Here is a 17,390-nt window from a genome sequence, read left to right as displayed (position 1 = left end):
AGTACCAACTTTTCCCAAACTTCTCCTCAATTTCAGGAACTAAACATAGCCCTTATGTGGGGAGCGTATGATGTGGACGTGCCCTTTCCAGAATTCCAAGTTTGGTACAGTATACTATGGCCTTGTTTAGATTCAAACTTTTTTATTCGAACTTCCAACTTTTCCGACACATCGAACTTTCCTAAACACACAAAAACTTTCAACTTTTCCGTCACATCGTTCCAATTTCTTCAAACTTCCAATTTTGACGTGGAACTAAACAAAGCCTAGATACAACTAGAGTAACAAAACTAGAGTAACAAGTACTCCGTCCCAAAAAAAAACTCAATCCAGGTTTAAACCCAGAATTAGGCTTTTCTAAAGATGGAGGGAGTATGTTCACATTTATAGTATATAAGTTATATTTTTTATTAGATTTATTTTTTATGAGACTTAGTGAGTATATAACACATAAGATTGTTTTTTTACTTCTATTACATGGCATACGTATATGCGCACGCGCGTATAAACTACTACACACGTGCTTCCTAGTACATGAAGATTTGACCCTTGGTGGGTCCTCCTTGGTGTCTTAATGGAACAAATCACATATTAGGTAGCAATATTTTAGGATAGATGATGTATCTATACAATACAAGAAGTCAAAGAATGCTAGGTTCTTTTATCCAACCGCAAACATAGCTCAAGTCCTTTTAAATCACTTGTAAATAATTACTTGTAGTATTCTAACCACCGGGAGAAAAAAAAAGCACCATCCTATTAGCTAGATAGATCATCTCTTTTGGTGGAAAAGCAAGATAATTGCTGGGCACCGCAGATCCCAGATGGATAATGGAGCACGAGCCCACCGGAACACACTTGTATTTAAAAACCGTCCTTTTCTTGGTGGTTGATTGGTGATTTGGTGCCAATGGTTGGCACCTGCTGGTAGCTGTGGATGAACTCGCCGTGGCGGCGCCACCTGCTGCAAGATTTTCTTAAAAAAATATTTATTGTTTTCGAGTTTTACAGATCTGTACCCCCTAATGTCACCTGCCAGTTAGAGTGGGTCGACGACCGTTTGCCAGGTTATTGAAAAAAAAAGAAGATAATCCATTATATGCCACTGATTTTGTCACACGTCTATAATTTACTATTGATTTTGTCGTGTTCTATAATATACCATCGACTTTTACTTAACTTCTACGATTTACCATTGCCATCCGGTTAGTCTCCGTTAGTACTGTACAATTTTGTCGAAATGATCTAAATACCTTTGGGACAAAAACTTTCAAAATTTGGATAAAAATTCTGAAATACCAGATTTTAAGTTTTTGACCAAATTCTGGATGTTTACAATCTTATATTTATAATATAATATTTTGATAATTTTATCCAAATTTTGGATGTTTTTGTCCAAGGGTATTTTGGTCATTTGCATAAAATTGTACAGTGCTAACGGAGGCTAACCGGACGGTGATGGTAAATCATAGAAGTTAAGCAAAAGTCGATGGCATATTGTAACATGGCAAAGTCAGTGGCAAATCGTAGGCGTGTGACAAAGTCAATGGCATATAATGAATTCTCTAAAAAAAAAAAAAGCCCCTACAATACCAAATATCATTAGGGGTATAGAATTATAGATACGCAAGACAAAAAAAACATTATAAATATTAAAAATAAATAAATAAATAAAATACTCTGCTACAACTGCAGCGAGCACTAAGCACCCGGCCCAAATAGCAGGATTGGGCTTTCACAATATAGCCCGGCTCACCACACTTTGGGCCTGCTTGGAATGGTTGGTTGGTCGGGAATGAGAATCTTTTGAGATGGGGTTGCTTGGGAGCTGGGACGCGTGAACCCCACAACGCGTGTGCCGTTGCATCCAATCTCCCGTATATGCCGTTCACAAGTTCGAGCTGGTTGCCCTAATAAGTTAAAGTTAAAATCGAAATTTAAATTTTCGATGTTGATTTTAAGATATTTTCAATGTGTTTTTAAATATTAGCTTTTATGTCGCTAAAAATACACATATAAATTAATTTTTATTTTTAAATAAATTGTCTTGATTTATTAGAGAATATGGTAACTGATGAGGCCTTGACGAGGAAGGCAGCGGCAGCATCACGAGATCAGCTCGTGTCCAACCGACCGCGATGCGTCTCCCGCGTGTACGCATATTGCGGCGTCGTTGATCACGTGCCAATTTGCCCAAACGCGCGCATCTAAGGTGGGCTCAAACACCAAAAAGGCTAGCGACATGCATTATCTGGGCCCATCCATCCAATCTCCTTCATCTCCTGGGCCCAAATTGCCACAAAGCGATCGATCATGAATTATTCCAGTGGTTCTCCCTTTCGCATCTTTTCCTCCCCTTTTCTATCGTCCTTTTTTTTTTCTCCTAGTAGCAAGAGATTGGATAACAAAAAAAAAGCTTTATTAACAAAACAAAAGTTGCCTAAAAAACACTTGATAATTCCAAGGTTGCAAAGACGAAAAAGAAATCGTCCGTGATGTGCATGCGAGCGATCGACGAGAGATTCTCCTTTTGGTAGCTACTCCCATCGTGCTCGCGCGCGTCTTAAACAAAAGAAGCTTTTCCACTACTCACAAATATACTAAATCCGCACGAGCTGTCACACGCAAGTGGTCTCATCACATCAGTCTCGTCTCCGATTAAAATGATTTGAATTCTGTCCTAACAAATCTAAGACTAATATCATCCTCGTCGTGATCTCCTAAGTTGAAATACTATTAAGCACGCGGTGTTTGGATCCCATCCCCATGTGCAAACCGCAAGATCCAGGCCAAAATCATAGAGCAAGCAAAAGGAGGTGCCCTACCCAACCAACCCAATTATGCATGTGCCATTAGATTAGATTCAGTATTTTCAGTATACTCTGGATTTCAGAGACTTTCAGATGGTACCAGAATTCCAGAAGATTGGGGGGTCCTTCTCTTTTGCATTATGGATTGCATCCGTCCAAAGCTGACTTGGATTGCAACATTCTAGCTAGCCAGCCAGCCAGCAAGGCTGTGTTTAGTTCACACAAAAATTGGAAGTTTGGTTGAAATTGGAACGATAAGACGGAAAAGTTGGAAGTTTATGTGTGCAGGAAAGTTTTGATGTGATGGAAAAGTTTGAAGTTTGAAGAATTATTTTGGAACTAAACATGGTGCAAGTGATGGATCCATATGATTGAATCTGCATATCATCTCTCTCTCTCTCTCTCTCTCTCTCCATTATTTGAGTGAGGCTACATTGATCTCCTCTTCATGTGATCTGGTGGCAATGAAATCCGGGCCAATCACACCGGCGATCGATGTGTTGCAGCAGAGACTACTGTACCGGAGTTGTTCAGGCTCAGGACGGCCATGGCTGCACTGACCCTACTCTACTTGTGAAAAAAGTGATGTGCCACTTTTCTTGTTAAGTTTGGTGTTCAAAACGAGACTGTTGCTATGTTGCTTTCGCCTTTTCAATTAGTACGGTAATCTCTGTGGCAAAAAAACGGCTTAATTATTCAGTTGATCTGATGCATGGCCAGATGGCCCGGATGACTGTCAGTTGAGTTGTCTGAATTCAGAAACCAATGTGCAGATGTTTTGTTTATACTAATAATGTAGGAGTATGTGTGAATGTTACAGTTGGATGCATGGTCAGTGTGGATGAGGATTTGCCATAGGTTCAGAAACCGGTGTCAGTTCACGATCAGAGGATCATCTTGACTTGAGAACCAAGCTGGCAACTTGGCAATGTTGGGCAATGGAATGTGAGGTTAGGCTGAAATGGCTGGCCGGATAAACGTCAACTTCAGTACAGGGAGAAGTTGGCGATGGCACCACTGGAAAAGGGTTTGGTCACTGATCACTCCAGCGTGGCACATTAACTGCACAGATACAACTCCATGTGGTGCCAAACCGACCCTAGCCCTAGATTGATGCCCAATCTACTCATTAAACATCTCCCTTTGCAATGAATGCGTCTTGAATTGTTGATTCAGCCCTGTGACCTTTTTTAATTTTCTGAAAAGGAAAAATTGTTGATACAACACTGTTCCCATGCATGCAAATGAGAAAGAGATAGCTGAATGCCTGAATTGAAATAGTAACATTGTTCACTTCTCAATCTAGCAGAGTAGAATTAATACAATGTTCACCTGTTCAAATAGAAAAAAAAATAAGAGGAAAGAAAAAAAAAAGCAAGCCCATTGAGCAATCTTGCAGAGGCAAATAGGCAATGCAGAGAGAAGGGATGAAAGATGCGAAATTTGACATGTTTTTGAACCTAAGTGGGGGATCATCTTCTTTACATCACAAAAGTATTTACATCATGTACACACGCCAAACGAAACAAAATGAAATCTTTTGGCAACTAATCTCACAGCCTTTGCTCAAAAAATCAGTTGATCTCTCTGAAGAAGATGAACACAGGGGATCGAATCGAAGAGAAATGTGTGGGGATTGTGGAGTCAAAATGTGGGCGTGAGCAGGTTGAGCAGCGACACCCTGGCATTGACGAGCGCGCGGTACACCTCCTCGCAGCCGCTCTCGGCGGCGGCGACGCACTCCTCGAGGCCACGCACCCTCGCCATGGCCGCCTTCCTCTCCTCCTCCTCCTCGTTGCAGTAGTCCTCGAAGGAGACGGTCCGCCGCCGCCGGAGGAGGTCGGTCACCAGCCACATGGGGCTGGCCGGCGTGCGGGCGGGGGAGTAGGGCGTCGGTGTCCGTGGCGACGGCGCGGCGCTCGCCGCGGACTCGGCGGAGGCGGACGACACGCCGGCGAAGACGGCGGCGGCCGCGGCCGCCACGGAGGAGGCGGCGGCCGCGAAGGCGTCGGCGAGGGTGGCCTCGTCGGCGTCGTCTCCCGGGGCGGCACGGTGGGAGAGGTCGCGCGCGGAGGAGGCGAGCCGGGAGACCTCCCGCGCCGAGCGCCGCTGCGCGCGCAGCGCCGCGGCGAGGCGCGACCCGTCGCGGCGCCGGAGCGCGGCGTGGGTCTCGGCGAGGAGCTGCCTGAGCGCGACGAGCGACTCCCTGAAGCAGCCGTGGAGGTCGGTGAGGAGGAGGAGGTCGTCGAGCAGCTGCTCCGTCCACGGCCGCCGCAGCGCGTCCTGCGCCTGCGGGTGGTGGAGCAGGTCGGCGAGCCCGGCGAGCACCTTCCCCGCCCTGTCCGCCCCGTCCGCCACCCAGGCCGGCCCCGTCTGCGCCGGTGCGTCCGCCCACTTGAGCAGCGCCCTCGCCGCGTCGTGCAGGCCGGCGACGAGCGGGTGGAGGCGGACGGGCAGGCTCGTCGACCTGACGCGCGCGTAGGACAGCTTCTTGGGCCGCGCGCAGTCGAGCAGGAACGACGGCGCCACCGCCTTGTGCGACGTGAGCGTCGACAGCGTCCGCCGGAATCCCACCGCCATCGATCGAGAAGCTTCTCTCTTCTTGTGTGTTCGGTGATGATGCTGCGGTGGTGGTGAGGTGACTGGATGCGGTGGCGGGAGGTGGAGTTTTATAAAGGGGCGGGAGGCGGAGCCCGCACGGGTGGGTGCGTGAGCTGAGCTCGTGCAGTGGAACACGTTTGACTCTTGCACTGCAGTGGCTTGCTGCTGCAGCTGAGCTCTACTAGTATAAAATTACTAGTACTACTCCCTTGTATTTTAAGTACATTTATACATTTAACTATTTATCTTATTTAAAAAATTCAGACACGCATAAAGTATTATTTGTGTTTTATTATCTAATAATAATAATAAATATTAATTATAAAATAATTTTAAATAAGACGAACGGTGAAACGTTGGACACTAAAACTCACGATTATAAGATAGAGGGACTATTTCTTTTTCTTTTTTCTATGGGAGAGTATGCGAACGAGCCGCTGGGGTTTGTTGGCTTGAGGCGGAAGAAAGATGCTTGCAAGAGGAGACAGCTTGTTGGAGAAGCTAGATTCTTCTGGGGCTAGCCGGAAAGGGATTGGAGGAGGAAAATAAACCGAGCAATGTGAAGTTGCTGGCTGTTCATGTTGAGGGTAGGGGTTGTTTCCAGCAAGAGAGAATGTTTTGTGCAGTTCGACAACTTGGAAAGAATACGAATACGATGATGTACATATGAATCTAGCTCATATACTGCCAAAAATTGGTATAAATGATTAAATGAATAGTAGTAGTCATCAGTGAGGAAATCAATAAACACTTATAGATGCCGATTTGTTAGAAAAAAATATAAAAAAATTAGAGGATTTTAATTATATAGGAAAAAAATCCTAGGAGGCTAAGCAAGCATCCATTGGGAGTTATGATCGCAGGGATGCACGCCATTAGGGCATCCACAATGTAGTGTAAAAGTAGTCCATAAGCAATAGAATATTCCATTCAGCCACCTATTACCATTGTGCAACTAGTGCATATATAGAAAATAGTAAAAGATATCCACATGCATATGGACTACCTATATGGAATAAATTATACTCCCCCGTTTCGAAATATGTTGACACCATTGACTTTTTAGCACATGTTTGACCGTTCGTCTTATTCAAAAAATTTAAGCAATTATTAATTCTTTTCCTATCATTTGATTCGTTGTTAAATATATTTTTATGTAGGCATATAATTTTACATATTTCACAAAATTTTTGAATAAGACGAATGGTCAAACATGTGCTAAAAAGTCAACAGTGTCAAACATTTCGAAACGGAGGGAGTATTATCTATCTCTACTCCTCTCTCTTGTCCTAATGATACCTTGTATCCATGTACATTGTGGAGATTGCTATAGGAAAAAACTATTTATGTGGGTCCTATCTATATAGATCACTTTACCCATATATATTGATGATGCCCTTAGTATTTAGTAGGCTAGTAGCACTTCCCATTCTTCCTCAGTTGAAGCTCAACCGAAATTTGATCTTTTTTAAAAAAAAAATGAAAACCAACCGAAAGTTTGGTGACTCACGCATAGGAGTACAGTCCCCATATGAACGAACATACCATCATCAAGACATCAATCCATCCAATCATATATCGATCAATCAATCACAGAGCACGAGCCAACGCAAAAACGGCAATCGATCCAATGCAAAGATCCGATCGCTCCACCATCCTGGCACTGCACCGCGAGTAATGTCGCGCGCGCCCATGGTCCATGGACAACGGCCCCCTCCTCCCTCCGAGCCTGACGCGTGGTGCTCTCTCTCTGCTCCCACCCGCCCGGTACGCGCGTGTAGGGGACACCGCGCCGCGCGCCCGCGCGCCCCACCGTCCCCGCCTCCGCCCGCCGGCAACGCGCCGCGCGCCCGCTCCCACCACCGCGCGTACACCGATCGATCACCGATGGCGATATGCATGGGACGCGCGTGCATGCATTGCACCGCGCGGCGGCAGATCGAGTTTTCAATGCGTCGCGCGTCCGCGTGACTGCGCCCGCCCGGGCCGCTGCTTCATCTGTTGTACTAGTACACTGTGTGGGCGCGCGGTTGTGATCGACTTGTGAGCGCGTGCCGGTGCGCTAGCTGCCGTACGGCGATGGATCCATCCATCCATCGATCCGCACCCGCCCGCGCGCGGCTCGCCGATTTCTCCACGTGTAGTATGCACGTAGTACGGGTACATGCATGAACCGGCGGAGTTTGGGCAGGGGCCTGGTTGCGTTCATGTGACGAACAGACATGCATTCCGAAGGATGGATGGATCATGGATTGGGGCGGGGCGGGCAGGTTTCTTCAATGCGTGCAATAACTGATCGGTGAGTTATATGGTCCTCTAGGAGGAATTTGGATTGATCGGTCCTCTGGGTTTGACAAGGAGTCAAACAGCTACTAGCAGCCTGCTCTTATAATTTCCCTTCTAGAAGCTCTATTGGCTTTCATCGAGGAGTACGGAGACGGTGAGACTGGGCCTGTTGGAAGATAAGCCCAGGACTAATTTTGAGAGCTAAGAGCATCTCTAACAGTCTCTTCAAATCCCACTCTCCAAATGTCTATTTAGCCAACTCTCCATTTAATTTGGCAAGTCAAATTCGTTTTTACTCCAACAGCCTCTCCATTCATCATCTCTATTCTGAGTGTATGATAGCGGGACCCATATGTCAGTCTCTATACTTTTTTTTTCTAATTATCCTGTCCCGGCCGCGCGCGGGCAGGCGGCCGGCGGCGGCCACGGCTGCGCGCGGGCAGGCGGCGGCCGGGCGCCGGCTCGGTTTTTTTTATATATAATTTGTGTTTCACTGGATGTATAATTTTTTAGATTTTGTGATTCATTGCATCGCATGGATCTAAGATGTATAATTTGTATAATCTGTGATGTATTTAATTTGTGTGTAGTTTTTAGGATTTGTGATGTTGTTGATCTGTGTGTAGGATTTGTGATGTATTTGACTTGTGTGTATAAGTAACTTAATATTTGGGATGTTGATTTGGGATGTGCATCTCATTCGATTCGGGAGAAAATACATATATTAACACTAGCCATTAGCAAATCAACAACAAAATAATAATAAAAAAAAGATCTCGATGAACTGTCGCTTCCCCTCAACCGGGACTAAAGATCGATCTTTAGTCCCAGTTATTATAACCGGGACTAAAGATAGCGATCTTTAGTCCCAGATTCGTAGTCTCGGTTGGAAAACCGGGACTACAAAGAGTTCTAAACCGGGAGTAAAGAGCATTTCTCCACCAGTGCGGGGACCGCCGCCGCGACGACGGGGTGGCGGCGGTCGGGCGCGACGACGACGGGGCGGCGGTGGTCGGGCACGGTGACGACGGGGTGGCGGTTGGCCGGGCAGCGGCCTTCGTGCGCGGCGACGGCGAGGCGGCGGCGGCCGCGCGCGGCGATGACGGGGCGGCGGCGGTCAGGCGCGACGACAACGGGCGGTGGTGGTTGGGTGCGACGACGACGGAGCTGGAGGGAGAAGAGTAGCACGGGTAGAGGAGGGCTGGAGATGGGATAGCCAGCCTAGGAGGCTGGCCAATATTGGCCAGTGGGTGGGCTTGGATGGAGATGCAGTTAGCTTGGAGAGTTGAATAGAGAGTCTGTTGGAGGAGTGTTTTTGGTTCATTTGCCAAATTTTTAGCTTGGAGAGCTGAGTAGAGAAGCTGTTGGAGATGCTCTAATGTTTAGTCTTGAATTGGTAGGATAAACACTAGTCTAGGGTGACATGTTCAGATCTATGGGCTAATTCAAGGCTAAAATGTGGAGAGAGTAGAGAGAGGAGAGAGAGGGAGATAGAGGTGCTTTTTGATATTTTTCCATGGGCTAATTCAGCTACTAGCACTCTAGCAGCCTGCTCTTCTTATATTTTTCCCTTCTAGAAGCTCTATTGGCTTTCATCGAGGAGCACTGAGACGGTGAGACTGTCTATTGTTTCTATACCTGTGGCTGGCATCCGTCATTGCTGTCGCTTAAAGGCCAACGGATTAATTAATTAATTAATTATAGTAAGACACCCATGGTCAAAACCGGGCAGGCAGATTAAACTCGCGGATCGATCGACGTACGTAAGCCATTTGCTCGCACTACTATGGTTTTTGCTGCTATGTTTGACGGCTGTTTCGAATTAATTTGACGGGTAGTAAATAAAACATTTGACAAACCAAGCGAGCCGCTAGGAGTATCATCAGCTAAGCTACTACTACTACGAACTAATCGGTCACGGAAAGCAGCGTTTGCAGTGACGTTTGCTACAGCCGATCTCGCTACTTAGGTAAATCAATGACAGGGTCATCGTCCCAGGATATGTCCCAATCAGGCTACACATCATGGATGAAAGCTACAACTACGAGAGGAGACAGGAGAGAAATATAGTATACCGGATCTTCCGGCGTGCACCCCAGGTAGTCTCCAGTCCAAATCAGTTCATTAACATGCATGATAACATCCAGACACGTACTGCTATATATGCATCACCCGATCAATATTCGAATCAATTAATTATCACCGATTGTCCTATTTTACGCACATGATGACGTCACGGATTATTTGATACTCCTACTCCTTTAAAACTACTTCCTGTTACCCTGATCAATTGATAGATCAGCACGTACGTTAACACATCAAGTGGTTGAGTGGTCGATTGACGTTGGTTAATTTCTCTGACGAAAGCAGCGTACTACATACATTCACATCTTTCTTCTTCGATCGGGTCACGGGCGCCATTACAGGTGTAGAGACTTTCTCGTGCTGAAAGAAGAAGAAGAAGAAGAAGAGTTCCTTCCTACTTGTACACCATGTCTCGCGGACGTATGCACGCATGTCATCGGCGGTGCCAACCGTACTCCAGCACCAACGCTAGCTACGTGCCAAGTGTGTATTATAAACTTTATCCGTCCTAAAATGTAGACTTTGTTTTAGGTTGACACCGATATTAAGAAAGCATTATCTCCATATTTAATGTATGACGCCGTTGACTTTTTATCCAACGTTTGACCATTTGTCTTATTTAAAAAATTTATGTAATTATCATTTATTTCATTGTGACTTAATTCATCATCAAATGTTCTTTAAGCATGACATAAATATTTTCATATTTGCACAAAAAAATTGAATAAAACGAATGGTCAAACGTTGGTAAAAAAGTCAACGGCGACATACATTAAAATACGGAGGGAGTAGATGAAAATAATTGAATAAAGTATGTTATTAGTTAAAAAGAGAAAACAGGTGAAGAAGAATTAATGTTTGTGATTGATTGAAAAGAGTATGTAGCTGAAAAAAATAGTTTTATTTTAAAATAAGATACTGTGGGTGTGTTTAGTTCACGTAAAAATTGAAAGTTTGATTAAAATTGGAACAATGTGATGGAAAAATTGAAAGTTTGTGTGTGTAGGAAAGTTTCGATGTGATGGAAAAGTTAGAAGTTTGAAGAAAAAATTGTGAACTAAACCAGATCTGTGTTAAAAATAGTTATATTTTGATAGGGAGGTAGTATAGCGTATCAGCCGGATGCTGACATTCAATACAGGATGCTGATCACCCTAGCTTATACCGATTGAGAGATATTGTTTGAGATTTCTGTACTATACGTACACTACTCACGTCGTCGGTCGAGCCGAGTCAATCTCTGCTTCACGGGAACCAGCTGCCTCTCTTCTGTAGGAGTAGCTGACAAAGCAACGGTCACGCGGTCTACTGTCCGATCGACTGACTGGCTGTCCGAGACCGAGGGCATGCAAGAGGTCAGCGCCATTAATGTGAGATAGATATATGGTCAACGCACCGGCTCCAATCCCACGCAGCCGATCGATCACGTTCTGGTGGGTGGCCAGGTAGCGTTCCATCAACTGGTGTAGTAAGGCGGAGTAATTGCGTTTGGGAGTACGTTTTTCTACCTACCAACTGCAAATGGGCTGCACAACTGCAAGTGGTCGGGTGACACGGCCAGGTAGAGAAGGAATAAGTTTTCTTTAGGTCCCTCATCTAAACTTCGAGTATAAATTACATCCTTGAAGCATAATACTAGATATAATGTGTCCCTCAACTTATAGAACCGGTATTCCTAAGATATAACGTGTTCCTACTTGTACAACATCTCGTGAATGTACATATGCATGCATATCCACCGGCGGTGCCGACTGTACTCCAACACGAACGCTACGTGCCAAGTGTGTTTCATACGTTGACCTTTACACCGAGAGAGATGCCAGATTTCTGTGCGTCGTCGGTGAGTCGGTCGAGTAGAGCCGAGTCTATCTAATGACTACCGTAATACTCTCTATCACTAGCTAAAGACATGTGTTGCAAAAATCAGATAACAATTCTAGAGTTATTCACATGTGGAGACTTCACGGCCATATACATTAGCTTGTGGTGTGGAGACAGACTCGGACACCACCACTAACATCATTTAAAGTAGTATAGATGAAAGATGATGATGGCAGAGTAAATCCTTCCTCCCCTACCCCCCCCCCCTTTCCCCAAAAATTATGGCAGAGGTGGCCGGAGGAGGGGTCGGGCCTCCTTCCCTTTTAAGTATAGTATAGGTTTAGGTTAGAGTTACTCCGTAGTCAGGTCCTCCTGTTGCTCGGGTTATATCCCGTTTTCTCTATTCTTTTGGAGTCCAAGCTGCCCCATGGTGGCTAGTGGCTGAGACGCAGGCGACAAGTATTGGATGGTGGCGATGTCCTAGTGCCTCAGCAACTCTAAATCGAATCCACTAGATGGTGCTCAAAATCGACTGGTGTGGGTGCACCGGGTTGTCCTCCCATGCCCCGGTCACATGTCATCTCCTTCGCTAGGTTCTGCTGGGTTGTAGCAAGGTAATAGTTCTATCGCCACTGTCCTAATTGACTCATGATTAAGGCTAGTTGGGCTTTAGGGGTTTCTCCTAATTTTAATCTACAACTGTAGCCAATGCTAAGTGCTTCGTCCAGGTTGAGTGCAAAACCTCCTGTACGATTCTTATCGACAGGTTTTCAATTAGCGCTCCTCATATTTAACGAAGAACTCCTTAGCAATCGATGTTGAGTTCGGTGAAGCTGAAGCAAAATCTACGACTCACATATCAATCCCGAATCGTGTTGTTCCCGTAGAGGCAGTCGAAAGGGTCATCGATCTGTCAAGCGGAATGCACGTTATTAGTAGAGTCTTGTGGATACAATCCTAGAGCAATATCATAGTCTCTTGTCGATCACATCTATTACTGTTGTTCGGTTTATTTGGGAAGTTTGTTCCATTAGTTTAATTGGCTTTACCTTCCAAAAAGATGGTTTCGCTCTGCACGTTGTATCAATTACGGTGATGCATTGGGGAATTTTCTCCAGTAAACTCCCTTCTTTAATCTATAAATAAACTTGAGTTTTTTTTTTTTAAAAAAGAGCCGAGTCTATGTCCGCTTCACGGGAACAAGCTGCATCTCTTCTGCAGTGTAGCTAAGAAAGCAAAAGTCCACTGTCTGACTGCGCGAGTGGCTGTCCGAGACCGGGGGAGAGAGGTCAGCGCCATTAATGCGAGATTGGTGTCAACGCACCGGCTCCAATTCGAAGCCAATCAGTCGATCGATCACGTTCTGGTGGGTGGCCAGCGTTCCAGCAAGTGGTAAGGCGTAATTGCGTTTGGGAGTACATATTTCTACCTTATCAACTGCAAATGGCTGCCTGACACGGCCAGGTACAGAAATTGGGAATCGGCCTCCAAAAGTAGCAACTGCGGGTTGTGTCCTACTCTATTGCAAATAAGTCAACTTTGTGGTTCAGTTTAATTTAACTTTGTGGTCTATTGCAAATATCTTGAGCATTCAATTTTTAAAATAGGTACAAAATAACTTCTCCGATGGTATTGGAGGTGATTTTCGTTGACGTGTATTTATTTACATGTTAAATTGACTTAGTTTTCATCATCTGACGTGGCATTACACCCCTTTCTTCCCCCCCCCCCTCTCTCTCTCTCTCTCTCTCTCTCCCCCCACCCATCCATCTCTTCCTCCCCGATCCCCAATCTTGCTCTCACCGCAATCCACGATGGTGGCATCAACGGCTCACATCCAGGGCGGAGCCTGGAGGATGTGGAGCTCCAAGGCGGCACGATGAGTCGTTTTGCTTGGTTTAATGGTGAGAGGGATTCCAAATTAGACTTTTTCCTCTATTGCTGCACGGTGAATGGTACTTGTACAGGCCCAGCAAAACAATCGTTGTTATGTCGGACTTCTTGACGTTTACCATTTCGGCCCATGCTGCACACAGTATAAGGACAGATAATTTTGTCATTCCAATTTTGTCCCACCCTATTTGGGAGCCCACGGTCCAATGAAAAGCCCCGGAAATTACAAGATTGCAGCCCATCCATCATCCAATTGGCCAGCTATATTGGCCCTTACACCGGTGGATCCGTACTACAGAAGCGTTAAAGCGCGTCCACCGAATCTGCCAACACTTACGTTTTCGCGACCGCGGCATATGCGCGCACTCGGAATCGTGGGCACGAAAGCGGAAATCCACTCGCCGTCGACGACCAAACCCAAACCCAACCCAACCCAACCCCCCATCATGCGCGCACAGTGAGATCGTGTCCGGCACCGGCCACCGCGTGCGCACCTCCGCACCCCGAGTCGAGTAAACAACACGAGACAAAACAAGCCCCACTGGGCAATGCAACGCAAATGCAACGGAAGGCAAGTTGTTCTTGTGGGCTGTGGCTCTTAATTCGATGGATGGCTAGCTGCTCAATGCGTCCCAAAAAGGGGAGAGAAAAAAGAAAGGAAAGCAAAAAAACTGTACATGTTAATGCGGTGTGTGTCACTTCCACTCCTGCGTGTCGCACGGGTAGCACCCTTCCTGCGCGACGTCGGCGATCTGCACGCCGGCGTCGTACACCCGTCCGGCCGTCCACCGCCGCGGCAGGACCTCGCCGTCGGCCCACACCCACTTCCCGTCGTACCCGCCGGTGACCACCACCCTGAACTGCAGCGGCCCCGCCGGCGCCTGCGCCGTGCTCCACGCCGGCCCGTAGTCCCGCGTCATGAACTTCCAGTTCGACGACCCGACCTGCACAAAAAAATGTTCGAACTCGTTTTCAAAAATTGCCTCGAATTCGAGTGAGAACGATCGATTTGGTTTTGGTTTTATTTGATTACCGTGGCGACGTCGACGGCGACGATGTCGGTTTGGCCACCCTGGTAGAGGAACCTGATGGACAGCTCGCGCGGCGGACGGCTCTTCTCCTCCACGCGTATCGACAGGTTGCGACCAGCTGCGTACTCGCACGGTACCCTGCTCGATAATATCGTACAAAATTCGGTCATAAATCCAGCCGAAAAATGCGTTGCGACCTGTACTACTACAGCTAACTGTGGCTAATCGCTGTGCTCCAATTATTACTCTATACTACGGATGATGAGCTACTAGCTTCCATCCATCATCACTACCTGAGTTGATTACACCACCGACACCAAAAGAGGATTTTTTTTTTTTACCTCTTGTACTCGACGTCAACGGCGCGGCGTGTTCTGAGCTGCGCGGCCATGCCGGGGCGGGCCATGGCGGCGTACGCGGCGGCGCTCAGCACGAGGTCGGTGCGGTTCGTCGACCGCGCCTCGTCCGTCACGACCACCTTGGCGCCCGCCGTGCTGCACAGCTTGCCGTCCTTGCACCGCACCTGCAGTAGTAATAATGCCACTTCCCCCGGTTAATCGAACCCAAATTCGCCTCAATTAGATTGCAGAACAGCACGCGATCACTGCATTGGAGAGTTTGTTCGTGGCTCTGTTAATACCTGGAAGCAGGCGCCGCAGCCGACACCGCCCCTGAACAGCGCCGGGCTCGCGGCGGCGAGGTGGCCGCCGTTGAAGGACGCGGCGAGGGAGCCGTACCCGCAAGAACCGGCTGCACGCACGCACAATCCAACAACCAAAATCAACCAAACAATCTTGCAGTAATCAACCAAGCAAAAACACACAAAGCGCGCACGCGAGTGGATGTCTCTGTCCCCCCCTCTCTCTCGCCGTACGTACCGTTCAGCGCGATCGACGAGTCGCGGAATCCGGCCTTGGACCGGCGCACGCACCTGTCGCAGCCGGAGACCATCGACGCCGACATGCCGACGACGACGAAGAAGAGGACAACGCTGGCGCTCGCCATGGAAGAGCAACACCGAACGGCCATGAATTCGATCGACGGAAGCTACGAAAACGTGCTCGCTCGAAAACTCTGAAACTGAAGTGGTTTACTTGGGAGAACAAGTCGAGGGGATGCTTACGCACAACGGCTTTGGCTTTATACCACCCCTACGCGGCTACACCACCACGCGGCAAGGCCTGCAGTTACTTTCACCTGTTTTGCCGCTCGTATCCCCCACAAAATACTTGGTGCTGTGCTGCCGCGGGTCGAGAGAGAGAGGCGGAAAGAAATGCAGAATGTTTTGGACACGCGACGCGCTCGGGAGGAAGACGGCGGCCGCCGACCTGTGCCGGATATAGAGGCTGGAGGACTCGCCACCGACTGCCTGGACACGCGTGCGACGCAGGGGGAGACAGCTCGCCCCACGTGGCAGTTACTAGTAGAGCTTTGTTCGTTAATTGCGTAATTGTGGTTTTATCCATTTGATAATCCTGCTGAGTCATCTTGATTATTAGTATTTGTTTTAACAGGGTAATTAATCTGGGTGAGTCATCGTTAGTGGATTTTTTTTTCTTTTTGGCCCTGGAAGGCTTATGCCTTCAAAAGGCGCTGGATTTGAGGGGAAAGAAAGGCAGGTGTGACATGGGATTGGGTGATTTGGATTTGATCATTTGAGGGGATAAGACCAGCTTAGCTTTTGCATGACGCGGATCGAGCCCATTCCAGTCATGTCACGTCCACCGTCCACGCCGTGCCGGCGGCGGCGTCAGTCGCGGGCTCGCCGCGCTGCGCCACCGCCGGGACAAAAATCTCTGTGTATTGATTACGTTTACATCGGTCTTGATCCAGACACGTCACTGTTCTGGTCCATCCAGGATAGCCGTTTCGGTTTGGATAACTACGACTCGCTCTTTGAATGGACAGATCGATGTGTTCATCGATTCAAACCAAAATAGTTTGAGTAGGCCATGGTTGTGAAAGGCGTGTGCTTACCAAACTTGGAGCGGCTTAAGATTAAGCTCGGTCCAAAAGATATCCGCATTTCCGTCGTTTTCTTCTCGATTCAGAATATATAGGAGTATCTGTTTATTCCATTTTGTGTCAGTGTAAGAGCTAATAAGGAACCGGATAGTCAAATATTGTATGTACAGATCATTTTCCCCCTCTTATAGCTCTTTATTTGGCATCCAGCTGATTAAAGAACAAGTTAGGCCGTTGCTTCATGTTCACCTGATGCCCAAGGCTTGTGCTTATGGATGACAATGACGTATTGAAATGGTTCCCAATCAACAATCATGCTAAAAGCCCATCATAACTGTAGGCCACTTGTGTATCTTAATGCGAAAATGACCAGACCTAACAGGGGCATACTACTAGCACCCCAACCTGAAATCCTTGTATAATTTAAATCAGAATCATCATTAATTATAGGGAGGAAAATAGAATTATTATAATCAAGTTAGATTGGAGTCTCATTCTCAATTGAATGGAAGGTAGGGTTCACAATCTCGATATCGAATCATCAGATTTCGCGGAATCATAATAAATTTTGTCGAAAAATTAATATGTAGTTTGATTTTCAAAAATTAATTAAAAAAATGAGTGGTTTGTGTTTCTGTCCCGGCCCGAAAAGTGTTTTCACTGGAATTGTATACTCTGATGGCAGCCGTCCTCTGCTGTTGTTTTGGGAAAAAAGGAAGTTCAGAATCCAGGGCAGAACACATGGACATATTCATTCGTCAGTAGAGTGTACTATGTGCTAAGCCAATTTCGGAATTTTACTGTGACCCTGTTTAGATTCTAAATTTTTTTTAAACTTTTAACTTTTCTGTCACATCAAAATTTACTACACACACAAACTTTCAACTTTTCCGTCACA

The 17,390-nt window shown here is 46.7% G+C and overlaps 2 protein-coding genes across 2 annotated transcripts; both read right to left on the bottom strand.

The window, feature by feature from the left end:
• Nucleotides 1-4,454: 4,454 nt before the first annotated feature.
• Nucleotides 4,455-5,390, bottom strand: LOC9267334 (uncharacterized). The gene has a single exon (XM_026020660.2). It carries the CDS (start codon nucleotides 5,388-5,390, stop codon nucleotides 4,455-4,457), a length of 936 nt encoding a protein of 311 aa, XP_025876445.2.
• Nucleotides 5,391-14,048: 8,658 nt separating this feature from the next.
• On the bottom strand, nucleotides 14,049-15,831 carry LOC4349265 (expansin-like A2). The gene is made up of 5 exons (NM_001423091.1): nucleotides 15,406-15,831; nucleotides 15,168-15,277; nucleotides 14,869-15,050; nucleotides 14,530-14,665; nucleotides 14,049-14,440 (listed from the first exon to the last, which is right to left on the bottom strand). The coding sequence occupies exons 1-5, from the start codon at nucleotides 15,554-15,556 to the stop codon at nucleotides 14,192-14,194; spliced, it is 828 nt and encodes a 275-aa protein (NP_001410020.1). The 5' UTR covers nucleotides 15,557-15,831; the 3' UTR covers nucleotides 14,049-14,191.
• Between the last annotated feature and the right edge of the window lie 1,559 nt (nucleotides 15,832-17,390).

This window comes from Oryza sativa, chromosome 10 (assembly GCF_034140825.1).
Source record: "Oryza sativa Japonica Group chromosome 10, ASM3414082v1".
NCBI lineage: Eukaryota > Viridiplantae > Streptophyta > Magnoliopsida > Poales > Poaceae > Oryza > Oryza sativa.
Note: the sequence above shows the minus strand (reverse complement) of the source record. Positions and strands in the feature narration are given on the sequence as shown.

What these genes read in the sequence shown, in the direction of transcription:
- LOC9267334 (XM_026020660.2), bottom strand. Translation starts at nt 5,390, where the DNA reads ATGGCGGTGGGATTCCGGCGGACGCTGTCGACGCTCACGTCGCACAAG.
- LOC4349265 (NM_001423091.1), bottom strand. Translation starts at nt 15,556, where the DNA reads ATGGCCGTTCGGTGTTGCTCTTCCATGGCGAGCGCCAGCGTTGTCCTC. An exon ending in GCTGCGGCGCCTGCTTCCAG is followed by an intron (nt 15,051 to 15,167) that starts GTATTAACAGAG and finishes TTACTACTGCAG; the next exon opens with GTGCGGTGCAAGGACGGCAA. An exon ending in GTTGACGTCGAGTACAAGAG is followed by an intron (nt 14,666 to 14,868) that starts GTAAAAAAAAAA and finishes ATTATCGAGCAG; the next exon opens with GGTACCGTGCGAGTACGCAG.